The following is a 12,863-nucleotide window of genomic DNA, read 5'->3' as shown; positions in this document are numbered from 1 at the left end:
GGTTCCCCCCCCCCAAAAAAAAAAAAGATCTCACACACACACCCACACACACTGGATAGAATATATTGAAGCTGAAACCCACAGGCTTCTAACTGGAAGACCCAGTAGCCCCAAGTTGTCAGTGTAGTAATGGGGAGGGGGGGTGCAGGAGATACTCGGGCAGGTCTCCTTGCCCTACTGACTCCCTGCAGCGGGTTAGATAAAACTGACATACCAGCCTTTAGCCACTATGCTGGAAAATCCCTTCCTGGAAGAGACAGTCCTTTGGGGTTTTATGAACCCCGACCCAGGGGGATGAAGGCAGTGGAAGTACTTGGTTCTGTGGTGAGGCCGGTGCTGTGTGAGTTAAGAGCCACGCACAGGGAACTGTAGTCAGAGTGGCCTGCTTCTTCTCACTCTTCTCCCCAGGGTGGTGCTGTTTGAGATTTTATCCTGGACACCTTCCATAAGGCAGGATTCACGCCCAAGTGTGCCTCACTTTTCCAAACCCCTTTCGTTATTATTAATATGCGTTAGCTGTATAATAAGGGTTTATTTGTTTCATTTCCACACATGTTAACAATATATCCTGAGCAGGGCACTGGTGGCTCATGCCTGTAATCCTGGCTATTCAGGAGGCTGAGATCCGAGGGTCAAGGTTCAAAGTCAGCCAGGGCAGGAAAGTCTTTTAAGACTCTGTCTCCAACTAACCACCAAGGAGCTAGAAGTAGAGCTATGGTTTAAATGGTAGAGCGTTAGCCCTGAGCACAAAAACTCAAGGATAGCACCCAGGCCTTGAATTCAAGCTCCAGGATTTGCACACATTCCCACACCCACATCCCCAAAAAAGTATCCTTCCGGGCCTAACCCCTCTCTCGATAGACTCTCTCCTGTCCCACTTTTCCCTAAAACAATTTCAACAGGTTTCATTGTTCTATTTTCATCCATGCAAGCAAACCATATTCATCCTTTTATATCTCTTCCCCTGAATAATACCTCCTCCCAAAACCACATTTTCCCCCACATATAGAAATTTCCCCCAAAGGGTTTCACTGTTGTATTTGAGATGTGCATATGGCACATTTTGTTACTTTTTCCCTACCCCTCAGCCCTGTGTTGATCCACATGTTTGAGCTGCAGCCTTTTTTTTGGAGGGAGAGGGTTCCAGTCATGGGGCCTGAACTCTGGGCCTGGGCTCTGTCCCTCAGCTCTTCAGCTCAAGGCTAGTGCTCTACCACTGGAGCCACAGCGCCGCTTCCGGCTTTTTTTTTTTTCTGCTTATGTGGTGCTGAGGAATCGAACCCAGGGCCTTATGCATACAAGGCAAGCAATCTACCACTGAGCCACCTTCCCAGCCCCTCTTCTTACAATATTATAGTTTCATAATGTTTGTGTCAAATAACGAGAGCTAATTTTATTGCTCATAAAAGTGTTCAGGGTAATTTCACAACATACCACAAGCTTCCAGATTAATGTTTTGTGTCTAGACCCTTATAATAAATACTTGGCCTTTGAAATTTTGATGGGATAATATAGATTAATTTCGGGGGAAATTATCTTTGTAGTAAGTTTTTGGGTTTTTTTTAAATTGGGGTGGGTGGGTATGCACATGCATATGCATATGCACATGTGCTGGTCCTGGGGCTTGAACTCAGGGCCTGGGCAGTGTCCCTTAGCTTTATTGCTAAATGCTGGTGCTCTTCTACTTCCAGCTTTTACTGGTTAATTGGAGATGAGTCTTATGGACTTTTCCTGCCTGTGCCAACTTCAAACTATAATCTTCAGATCTCAGCCTCCTGAGTAGGATTACAGTCATGAGCCACCAGCATGCAGCACCTGGCAGTTGTGTTCATTTTGTTGTGGAGGCTAGTAATTCTTTTGGATTTGAGAATAGAAGGATGTATATGAAGGGACAGTCATCTGTATTAACAGCAAGCACGTGAAATTTCAATGGTTGGGATTAATCAGATTAAATTAATTGGGTTAACCACTGCACTATTCAGTTAACTAAATATCCCCATTCAGACATGGTATTGGGTGTCCTTCCATGAACCTAATTCTGTTCTTTGTGCCATCTCATCTTCTGTGGCTTCACGTTCTTGATATCACATTCATGTAGAAGATAGGAACTTGGAGTAAAACATAGATGCAGAGTAATTTATATTTCCTATTCTTTCATTATTGCTAAGGGAGGAACTGGAATAGGTGGGGAGATGGCAAACAGACAACTCACACACAAGAGGAGTGGATGCTGAGTGCGATTTAATGCAGAGGATAACAAGCTTTTATAGCAAAAGTCTCCATAAGAAAGGGCAAAAGGTTACACAGTCTTGCTGCAGGGCTTCATTCTTGGGTGGTCACCAGCTGGTCGCCTGATAGGCACTTGTTTCCGGCTTATCTCTAAGAAATATAATGGGTTTCTATGTTTGTCACCAATTAACCCCTACTTTTTTCTATAGAGGCCTTAACTGTCCCATAAGATCTTTCCTGTTCCTTCTTTAATAGTAAGGTCACGGAGGCCTAGATCTAGCAAGTCGCTTAGTAAATGAAAGAGAGTAACAGGAAGTTCTTTCTCCTAAGTAGTTATCTCAGCAATTGCCAAACGTTCTTTCTGTTCTTTCTGTTCTAGCCGCGCCTACAGCTTCTTGTAAATCCCTTACAGACAATTCCTTCTGCTGAAGTGACATCGTGAAACCCCCAATACTTTTATATTTACTTATGGCTTTTCTACTAGCCTCCATAAGAGGGGCTTCCAGGGTAGCACTTAACTCTGGTGAGTTAGTCATATTTTTAAGACACTCATCAGATATTGGAGTCATCAACACTCTTAAGAAAAAGCTTTGAATAAGGGAACGTTGACAATGAGTAAGTACAAAGAGCAGTAGAAACGGTTTTCTGGTGGTAATAAGGAGATGAGTCTCATGGTCTTTCCTGTCCAGGTTGGCTTTGAACCGCAATCCTCAGATCTCAGCCTCCTGAGTAGCTAGGATTATAGGCGTGAGCCACTGGCATCTGCCTAGGATCATGGTTTTTTTTGTTTTTTTTTTGGGGGGGGGTCCTGTCGTGGGGCCTGAACTCTGAGCCTGGCTGTTGTCCCTCATCTCTTCAGCTCAAGGCTAGCGCTCTACCACTTGAAGCACAGCGCCACTTCTGGCTTTTTACTTTTTACTTTTGTGGTACTGAGGAATCGAACCCAGGGCCTCATGCATGCAAGGCAAGCGCTCTACCACTGAGCCATCTTCCCAGCCCGGATCATGGTTTTTGAAGCCAGCCCAGGCAGGAAAGACCATGAGACTCTTGAATTAAGCACCAGAAAACCAGAAGTGGCACTGTGGCTCAAAGTGGTAGAGTGCTAGCCTTGAGCAAAAGAAGTCAGGGACAGCGCACAGGGATAGCCCTGAGTTCTAACCCCAGGACCAGCACAGAAAAAAAAAAATAGAGAGATAGATATATAGATGCACTAAATCTATATGAGAAAATCCCTGATTTTTTTTGAATCACTGAATTAATACAAAGGTAATAATAAAAAAATTCTTGATGATTTTTCTTTCTCCTGAGAAACAGGACACAAATCAAACTGTCTTATGGAAGACAGATGGAAGAAGCGTGTCCCCACGGAAGAATGGACTCTTCTGCTCCTGTTCCCAGAGCTTCAGATTTGAGGAGCAATGTGTCGTTACAGAGCTTGGTGTCATTCGAGGACGTGGCCGTGGACTTCACCCGGGAGGAGTGGCAGGACCTGGACGATGCCCAGCGGACGCTCTACAGAGACGTCATGCTGGACAACTACAGCAGCCTCGTGTTTGTGGGTGAGCGGCACTTCCACGCACTTTCTTCTTTTCTTTTTTTGTGTGTATATTCCTGGATCTGGCCTGGGCACTGTCAGTGAACTTTTTTGCTCAAGGCCAGCACTCTTCCATTTGAGCCACAGCTCCCCTTCTGGGTTTTTAGTGGTTAATTGGAGATAAGAGTCTCATGCACTTATCCTCCCAGACTGGTTTGGAACCTCAGTCCTCAGATCTGAGCCTCCTGAGTAGCTGGGATTATAGGCGTGAGCCACTGGCACACTGAAGAATAAATTTCTTACATTGAAAATATAGGAATTGAGTAGAATGCAGGTGATTCGCACCTATAATACTAACTATTCAGGAGGCCAAGATCTGAGAATCATTGGTTTGAAGCCAACCTGGGCAGGAAAGTCTGGGAGACTCTTATCTCCAATAAACTACTCAGAAAAAGCCAGATATGGGGTTGTGGCTCAAGAGGCAGAGCACTTACCTTGAGCAAAAGGAACTGAGGGACAGTGCCCGGGCCCAGAGTTCAAGCCCCAGGATGGGCAAAAAAAAATATATATATAGGAACTGTTTCAAGCTTTCAATTCTACTTTCACTGACATTCAAAACTGCACTTATACAATGTGGCCCTTCAGTGTGCATTTATGTGTAAATATCCCCTTGAGGTAATGGGAAATTGTGTTAGCTCAGTTCCCGTGTCTATGTTAGAAACATTTAAAATCTCTCTAATGGCTATTTGAAGATACATGAAGCCAGGCACCAGTGGTTCATGCCTGAAATTCTAACTATTCAGGAGAGTGTGATCTGAAGATCATGGTTCAAAGCTACCTTGGGCAGGAAAGTCCATGAGGTTTATATCCAGAAGCCAGAAGTGGAGCTGTGGCTCAAGTGATAGAGTACTAGTCTTGAGCAAAAAGCTTAAGGACAGCACCTCAGCCCTGAGTTCAAGCTTTAGACTGGTATGCACACGTGCACACGTGTGTGCAGGAACACAAACACACATACACAGATATTTGTTTCATTATTTTGAGCTATAGGTTACTATGCTATAGGTCAAGAAATTATTCATCCTATCCAGAAGTTCTCAGCACATGCAAACCCGTTTCTCCATCCCTCTACCTTCCACCCTTCTACCTTCCACCCTCTCTAGAAACAGAAGCCCTCATGCATTTTTTTTTTTTTTTTTTTGGGTCGGTCATGGGGCCTGAACTCTGGGCCTGGGCGCTGTCCCTCAGCTCTTCAGCTCAAAGTTAGCGCTCTACCATTTGAGCCATAGCCCCACTTCCGGTTTTTTCTGCTTATGTGGCGCTGAGGAACTAAACCCAGGGCCTCATGTATGCAAGACAAGCACTCTACCACTGAGCCACCTTCCCTGCCCCCCTTCATGCATTCTGTTCTGAGGTCCTCTTTCACTGTCACAAAACATGTGAGCGAAGCAGTGTGTGCCTTTCCTCGTCTGAAACAGTTCACTTAACGTTCTGCAAGCCAGGTGCCTGTGGCTTACGCCTGTCAGAAGGCTGAGATCTGAGGATCACAGTTCAAAGCCAGCCTGGGCAGGAAGTTCTGTGAGACTCATCTCCAATAAACCACCAGAAAACTGGAAGTGGCGCTGTGGCTCAAGTGGTAGAGCGCTCACCTTGAGCTGAAAAGCTGAGGGACAGTGCCCAGGCCCAGAGTTCAAGCCCCATGACTGACAAAAAAATAATAGTAACAACGTTCTGCAGTTCTGTCCATAGCCATGACACGTGGCAAATGAGGGTTTTAGTGCTTTCCTGATTTTTTAAATACTAGTAATTGAGCCCAGGGTCTTCAGTCAGCCAGGACTCAACACTGTAGCTGTACCTCCAACCCTTGGTTTGTTTTGTTGGAGGGATTTTTGTTTGTTGTTCTTTTCTTTTTACTCTTGAGGAATTGAACCCAGGACCTGGAACTCGGGAATCTTATGCTTGCTGAGCACTGGCCGTACCACCGAGCTATATTTACCCCCCCACCCTGGCCATACCACCGAGCTATATCCCCCCCAACCCTGGCCATACCACCGAGCTATATCCCCCCCAACCCTGGCCGTACCACCGAGCTATATCCCCCCCCCCCCCGAGTGTTGTTTAGAGACAAGGTCCTGTTGCTTTTTTGCCCAGGCTGACCATGAACTCACAAGTCCTCCCAACTCCATTTCCTGGGTAGCTGAGACTACAGGCATGAACCTCAATGCCCATCTCAGAATTTTGTTTCAGGCTAAATTAATAGTCCATTGTTGATGTGGGTGTTTTCTTTGTCCATTTTTCTGCGGATAGACAAATATGTTGTTGATTCCCTATCTTGTCTTTTGCTCTGTTGTAAGCAACAAGGACAGATTTTTTTTTTCCACATTAGTGATTTCATTTCTTCTGAATGCACAATTCAACATTAGTGATTTGGTATCTTTGATAATTACCACTGTAACCATGAGCTTTTAATTTGCTTTCCTTGATTTTGGCATAAAAAGAATTTTTTCAGGTACTGATGGGACTAATTATATGTCCTCTTCTGAGAAATGTCAGCTCAGGTCACTTAATGAGACTTATCTAGATGCTCTGTTTTTCTGCTTTGGTTAGCTGTTTGAGTCCCTTACATACTCTGGAAACTAATATCCTTTTGAATAATGTGCAGATATTTCTTTCACCCTGTAGGTCACCTCTTCCCTGGATTGTTTGCTTTTCTCTACAGAAAACTTTTAGTTTAGTGGCGTCCTATGTCAGTTTTTGCTTCTGTTAAGATGTGCTTTTGGGGTCTTTTTTGTGTGTGTGTCGTTGGGCTTGAACTCAGGGCCTGGGCAATGTCCCTGAGCTCTTTTGCTCACTAGTACTCTACCCCTTTGAGCCACAGCACCACTTGGCAGTTTTTGAATGGTTAATTAGAGATAAAAGTCTAACAGGAACTTTTCTGCCCAAGCTGTCTTTGAACTGCGATCCTCAGATCTCAGCCTCCTGAGTAGCTAGGAATATTGACCTATATACAATTCTTAAAGTGTTTTTTCTTATATTTTTGTTCTATTATTTCCAGGCCTCACACTGAAATCTGATCAATTTGGAGTTGACTTTTATATATGTCTGTTAAGCCCATTTGGTTCTCTGTGTCCTTTTTATCTTTTGTTAATCTTCGTTGTTTAGTGCTTGGTTTTCTGTGTTTCTCTTTGAGTACATGCTCTGCATTTGAATTTTACCATTTGTTTTAATAATAGTTATCTTTTCGTTTCTAAGGATGGCATCCTTAAACAAGTCTTGCATAGCTGTCCCAATGTTGATGCAGTTGTCTTTGCTTTGCTTTTTCTTTTTTGTGGTACTGTTGTGGTTTGAAATCAAGGGCATTGAGCTTGTGAAGCTCTACCACTTAGGCCACATCTCTATCCTGGTTTGTTTGCTGGTTATTTCAAAGATGGAAGATTCCACCAGGAAGAATTGTAATGCACACCTTCTAACAAAGGTGTTTTGTTTGTTTGTTGTTTTGTTTTTTCCAGTCCTGGGGCTTGAACTCGGGGTCTTGGCACTGTCCCTCAGCTACTTTTTACTTTTGCTCAAGGCTAGCACTCTACCACTTGAGCCACAGCACCACCTCCAGCTTTTTCTGTGTATATGGTACTGAGGAATGGAACTCAGGGCTTCATGTATGCTAGGCAAGCACTTTGCCACTAAGCCACATTCCCAGCCCTAACAGAGTTTTGTTTTTGTTAAAGAGTAAATTTTTATTTATTTATTTTGCTTGTCTTAGGGCTTGAACTCAGGATCTGGGCTCTTTACCTGAGCCTTTCTGTGCTCAAGGCTAGCACTCTACCAGTTGAGCCACAGTGCCATTTCCGGCTTTTTCTGTGTATGTGGTACTGAGGAATGGAACTCAGGGCTTCATGCATGCTAGGCAAGCACTCTACCACTAAGTCGCCTTCCCAACCCCCTAACAAAAGTTTTGATTGGGTCTTTCATGATAGTTCTAATTCTAGTTCTTTCTTCAGGAGACCTGACTCAGCACTTTGTCACCACCTTACATCATTTCCCCTCTGACAGGACACTGCCTGGCCAAACCTGAGCTGATCTTCAAGTTGGAACAAGGACTTGGGCCACGGAGGGTCGACGGCACACCTCGCCTCCCAGGTCAGTCAGCGCACAGCTGGCAGGGGAGACAGAGGAACTCAGCACGCTCACCATGTTCTGCTGTTTCTACCAGTTCTTCCCCGTCTCAGACTTGAACACACCTGGTCTCATGCCTCCAGCTTGAACTCAGAGCCTGGGTGCTATCCCTAAGCTTTTGTGTTCAAGGCTAGCACCCTACCACTTAAGCCACAGCTCCACTTCCGGCTTTTTGTGGGTTATTTGGAGATTAGAGTCTTAGGGGCTGGAAACAGTCATCAGCTCAGCTTCCTGAGCAGCTGGGATTACAGGCATGAGCCACTAGTGTCCAGCTTTTTTAATGCTTTTTTTCTTTTCTTTTCTTTTTTTTCCGGTCATGAGTCTTAAACTCTGGGCCTGAATGCAGACCCTCAGCTCTTCAGCTCCAGGCGAGCGCTCTACCACTTGAGCCACAGCACCACTTCCAGTGTTCTGAGTGGTTTATTGGAGATGAGTCTCATGGACTTTCCTGCCCAGGCTGGCTTTGAACCGCAATCCTCAGATCTCAACTCCTGAGTAGCTAGAATGACAGGCATGAGCCACCAGCATCTGGCTTTTAATGTATTAATATATTAATACATTTTTAATGCAAATCTACATCCCTGGGGTTTGTTTTGGTTGATATTTATTTTAAAATGGTCATAAATGTGAAACCTCTATGGACATTTTCATTTTTTTATTTACTTGGCTGAAATTTTCCATTTTCCTTCTTTAACAGTGTAACTTAGCATTTGTAATTTTTTTGGGGGGGGCGGGAGGAAGTCAGTTGTGGGGCCTGAACTCTGGGCCTGGGCGCTGTCCCTAAGCTCTTCAGCTCAAGGCTAGCTCTCTACCACTTGAGCCACAGCGCCACTTCCGGCTTTTTCTGCTTACGTGGTGCTGAGGAATCGAAGCCAGGGCCTCATGCATGCAAGGCAAGCGCTCTACCACTGAGCCACCTTCCCAGCCCAGCATTTGTAATTTTTTACTTCTTTCAACAATTTTTACTCCATTAACTCCTGGGAATTGGTCTTTGTCATTATGGGAATATTGATAAAAATCAAAGCATTTTCTGTTGAAGAACTAACTTGAAGATAAAAAAGTGAAACAAAGACTATTTGGGGAAGTAGTGCTGTGCCTCAAGTGGTAGAGCACTCGCTTTGGTCACAGCTGACCAAAAAAAAGAATATTTGGTGTTAGGACAAATCTAAAGGACCACGGTTATTTTGTTTGTTTTGTTTTGTTTTTGATGCCAGTCCTGGGGCTTGGGCATTGTCTCTGTGTTGTTTCCCCTCAAGGTTAGTGCTCTACCACTTGAGCCACAGCTCTACTTCTGCCTTTGGCAGTGGAGATGTGAGTTTTACAAGCTTTCCTGCCCAGCCTGGCTTTGAACTGCAATCCTCAGATCTCAACCTCCTGAATAGCTGGGGTTTCAGGCTTGAGCCACTGGTGCCTGGCTAGGACCATAGTATTGATGAGAGCAATAAATATTTACGGTAGTAAGATATTTCCCCTGTTTAGTCTGTAAAATACACTGACATAAAATATAGGCTTGAATGACTGTGATGATAGGAGTTAGATATTTGGAAATGGGAGCATTTGTTGAAGTAGCCACCTATGGAATTGATAAGAAAATGAAAATTAATGAAGACAAGCTGTTCCTTGCCTGAGAGCCAGGTGTTGGGGGAGCTGGGGCTCGGACAGCAGGTTGTGGTGTGTAGGAAATCCACACAAAACAAGAGTTTCATCCTGAAGAGTTGAGAGTTTCATATTGCAGGCCTCTGGGTATTGAATTTATCTATTAGTATAGTTCAGAGAATCAAATCTGTAGCCAGGCACCAGTGGCTCACACCTGTCATCCTAGCTACTCAGGAGGCTGAGATCTGAGGATCACAGTTTGAAGCCAGCCCAAGCAGGAAAGTCCGTGAGACTCATATCTCCAATGAACCACCAAAAAGGCAGAAATAGAACTGCTGTGAGCAAAGAAAATCAGTGGCAGGGGAAGGTTGTGTGCTAAACCTACAGCGTAACAGGTAAATATGTAAACATCTCCACTTTCTTTTTCCCAAAAAGAAAAAGGAAAAAAAAAAAGAACTAGTACTTAGTGTTTAAAACTGCATAAAAGTTTTTTGGTTTTGTTTTATTGGTCATGGGGCTTGAACTCTAGGCCTAGGCACTGTCCCTCAGCTCTTCAGCTCAAGGCTAGCGCTCTACCACTTGAGCCACAGCCCCACTTCCAGTTTTCTGGTGGTTTGCTGGAGATAAGAGTGTCACGGACTTTCATCCCAGGCTGGCTTTGAACCACGATCCTCAGATCTCAGCCTCCTGAGTAGCTAGGATGGCAGGCGTGAGCCACCAGTGCCCAGGTAACCATTTCTTTCTACTAACTGATTAGGACCAAAATCCACACTTTAGTAAAGTCATATTTTTGGAATCCTACACTTTGATTGCACTTTTCTGTTTTGAATTCCACGAAAGACTCTGTAGGCATGGGCTCATCGAGTGTTCCATTTTCTCACCCTATCCTAGGCCTGCGCAGAGCAACCATCCTGCTGAAGACAAGCCCGGAACATCTGGACAGACCCTTGTGGCAGATCACAAGCACCGCCTCGCCTGAAGCCATGGCCGGGCGTAGGAACACACCTCACTCGCCCACAACTCGTCTTACAAACCAGAGCCCAAAGACCAGAAACCATTCAAGACTGAGGCCCAAGGAGCCTCACGTGCGGCCCGGTGGGCGTGCCCATGGCGAGTCCGAAAAGATGCCCGCCAATGAGGACGGCCATGGTCCTGACGTCACTGAGCCGCTGGGCCTGCCCAGCAGCCAGGCTCGCGGTGCTCACCCGCCCCTGAAATACTTGGGATCAGGGAACTCCTTCAGCACAAAGGCGCTGTTACTGACCCCCAAGAAGTTTCGGAAGGGGGACAGCGCCAGGACGTTGAGGGGGTGTGGGAAATCCCTGGGGAAGGTGGCACTGGCCACCCAAGGGAAGCCCTGGATAGAAGAGAGGACGTTAGACCGTGATGTCCGTGGGATCATGGTCCGCCCAACGTCTCCACGCAGAACCCGGGGGGGAACCCCCAAAGGAGAGAACTACGGACGCAGCAGTAGCGAGAGATTGCTCCTGGCCCAACACGGATCGTCTGCAGGTCCCGCGTCTCGCAGACGCAGGGAACGGATGAAGTTCTTGGGGCAGAAGCCCGAGCGGCCTGGTCCTCGAAAGCTGGACACGGTGGAAAGACACTACACGTGCAAGGCGTGCGGGGAACGCTTCTACCAGAGGTCCCAGCTCAGCAGGCACCAGAAAAGCCACAAGGCGGAGAAGAGATACGAATGTCCAGAATGCGGGAAGACGTTCTTCTTCGAGTCCAACCTGGCGGTTCACCGCCGGGCGCATACGGGCGAGAAGCCCTTCGAGTGCGGGCAGTGCAGGAAAACGTTCAAGCAGAGAGGCCATCTGACCGTGCACCAGAGAACGCACACGGGCGCCAAGCCCTACGCGTGCGGGGACTGCAGGAAGACCTTCCGACACATCTCCTCGCTCACCATCCACCAGAGGATCCACACGGGCGAGAAGCCCTATGAGTGCAAAGAGTGTCGGAAAACGTTCAACCGCCTGGCGTCCATCACGGTCCACCTGCGGACCCACACCGGGGAGAAGCCGTACGGGTGCGACCGCTGCAGCAAAACCTTCATCTCCAAATCCAACCTCACCGTGCACCAGCGCTTCCACACCGGACACAAGCCGTACGAGTGCACCATGTGCGGGAAAGCCTTCTTCTGCAAATCCAACCTCACCTCCCATCAGCGGATCCACACCGGGGAGAAGCCCTACGTGTGCAGCACGTGCGGGAAGGCCTTCAAGCACTTCTCCTCGCTCACGGTGCACCAGCGAATCCACACGGGCGAGAAGCCCTACGCGTGCCACGACTGCGGGAAGTCCTTTTACCGCCAGTCCCACCTCACCGTGCACCAGAGGACGCACACAGGCCACAAGCCCTACGCGTGCCAGCAGTGCGGGAAGACATTCAACCAGCTGTCACACTTGACCGTGCACCAAAGGACCCACAGGCGACAGGCCCGGTGAGCCAGGGAGGTGGCCAAGGGAAATGGTTGACATCTCCCACTATAAAGCCTAGAACTTAATCAGGTTAAGAAATACTGCCTCTCACAGAAAAAAAGGCAAAGTCTGTACTAAAAAAAATAAAGCTGGGCACCGGTGGCTCACGCCTGTCATTCTAGCTACTCAGGAGGCTGAGATCCGAGTATCACCGTTCAAAGTCGGCCCAGGCAGGAAAGTAGTCCGTGAGACTCTTACCTCCAATGAACCACCAGAAAACCAATGGCGCTGTGGCTCAAGTAGTAGAGCGCTAGCCTTGAGCTGAAGAGCTGAGGGACAGCGCCCAGGCCCAGAGTTCAAGCCCTACAAGTGACATAAATAAAGAAATATCCAGACCTCAAACAGTCGTGAAGCCATAGTGATAAAGTCACAATTTGGCCTGGTACCAGTGGCTCACGCCTGTAATCTCAGTTACTCAGGAGACTGAGATCTGAGGCTCGCAGTTCAAAGCCAGCCCAGGCAAGAAAGTCTGTGTGACTCTTATCTCCAATTAAGTACCAAAAAGCCAGAAGTGGAGCTGTGGATCAAAGGGTACAGTGCTAGCCTTAAGCTAAAAAAGCTGAAGCACAGTGCCCAGGCACCGTAACCCCATAGAGCTGGGATATAGACATGTAAAAAGATGTCCTGCCACAATTCACTGCACATGAGGACACTCATACCAGAAGCCCTGCACTATTAAAGAATGTGGAAGGGGCTGGGAAGGTGGCTCAGTGGTAGAGCGCTTGCCTTGCATGCATGAGGCCCTGAGTTCAATTCTTCAGCACCACATAAGCAAAAAGAAAAAAGCCGGAAGTGGCGCTGTGGCTCAAGTGGTAGAGTGCTAGCCTTGAGCTGAAGAGCTGAGGGACAGC

General features: G+C 46.8%; 1 protein-coding gene across 1 annotated transcript; it reads left to right on the top strand.

The window, feature by feature from the left end:
- The first annotated feature begins 3,548 nt into the window (after positions 1-3,548).
- LOC105999099 (zinc finger protein 717-like) lies at positions 3,549-12,132 on the top strand. The gene is made up of 3 exons (XM_013034004.1): positions 3,549-3,788; positions 7,811-7,897; positions 10,421-12,132. The coding sequence occupies exons 1-3, from the start codon at positions 3,575-3,577 to the stop codon at positions 11,977-11,979; spliced, it is 1,860 nt and encodes a 619-aa protein (XP_012889458.1). The 5' UTR covers positions 3,549-3,574; the 3' UTR covers positions 11,980-12,132.
- The last annotated feature ends 731 nt before the right edge of the window (positions 12,133-12,863 follow it).

The sequence above is a fragment of the Dipodomys ordii genome, unplaced genomic scaffold (assembly GCF_000151885.1).
Source record: "Dipodomys ordii isolate 6190 unplaced genomic scaffold, Dord_2.0 Scaffold180, whole genome shotgun sequence".
NCBI classification, from domain to species: domain Eukaryota; kingdom Metazoa; phylum Chordata; class Mammalia; order Rodentia; family Heteromyidae; genus Dipodomys; species Dipodomys ordii.
This window is presented reverse-complemented; position numbering and strand designations above follow the sequence as displayed.

Coding starts and splice junctions, on each gene's coding strand:
- LOC105999099 (XM_013034004.1), top strand. CDS start 3,575: ATGGAAGAAGCGTGTCCCCACGGAAGAATGGACTCTTCTGCTCCTGTT. Junction 3,789..7,810: donor CAGCAGCCTCGTGTTTGTGG/GTGAGCGGCACT, acceptor CCCCTCTGACAG/GACACTGCCTGGCCAAACCT. Junction 7,898..10,420: donor CGGCACACCTCGCCTCCCAG/GTCAGTCAGCGC, acceptor ACCCTATCCTAG/GCCTGCGCAGAGCAACCATC.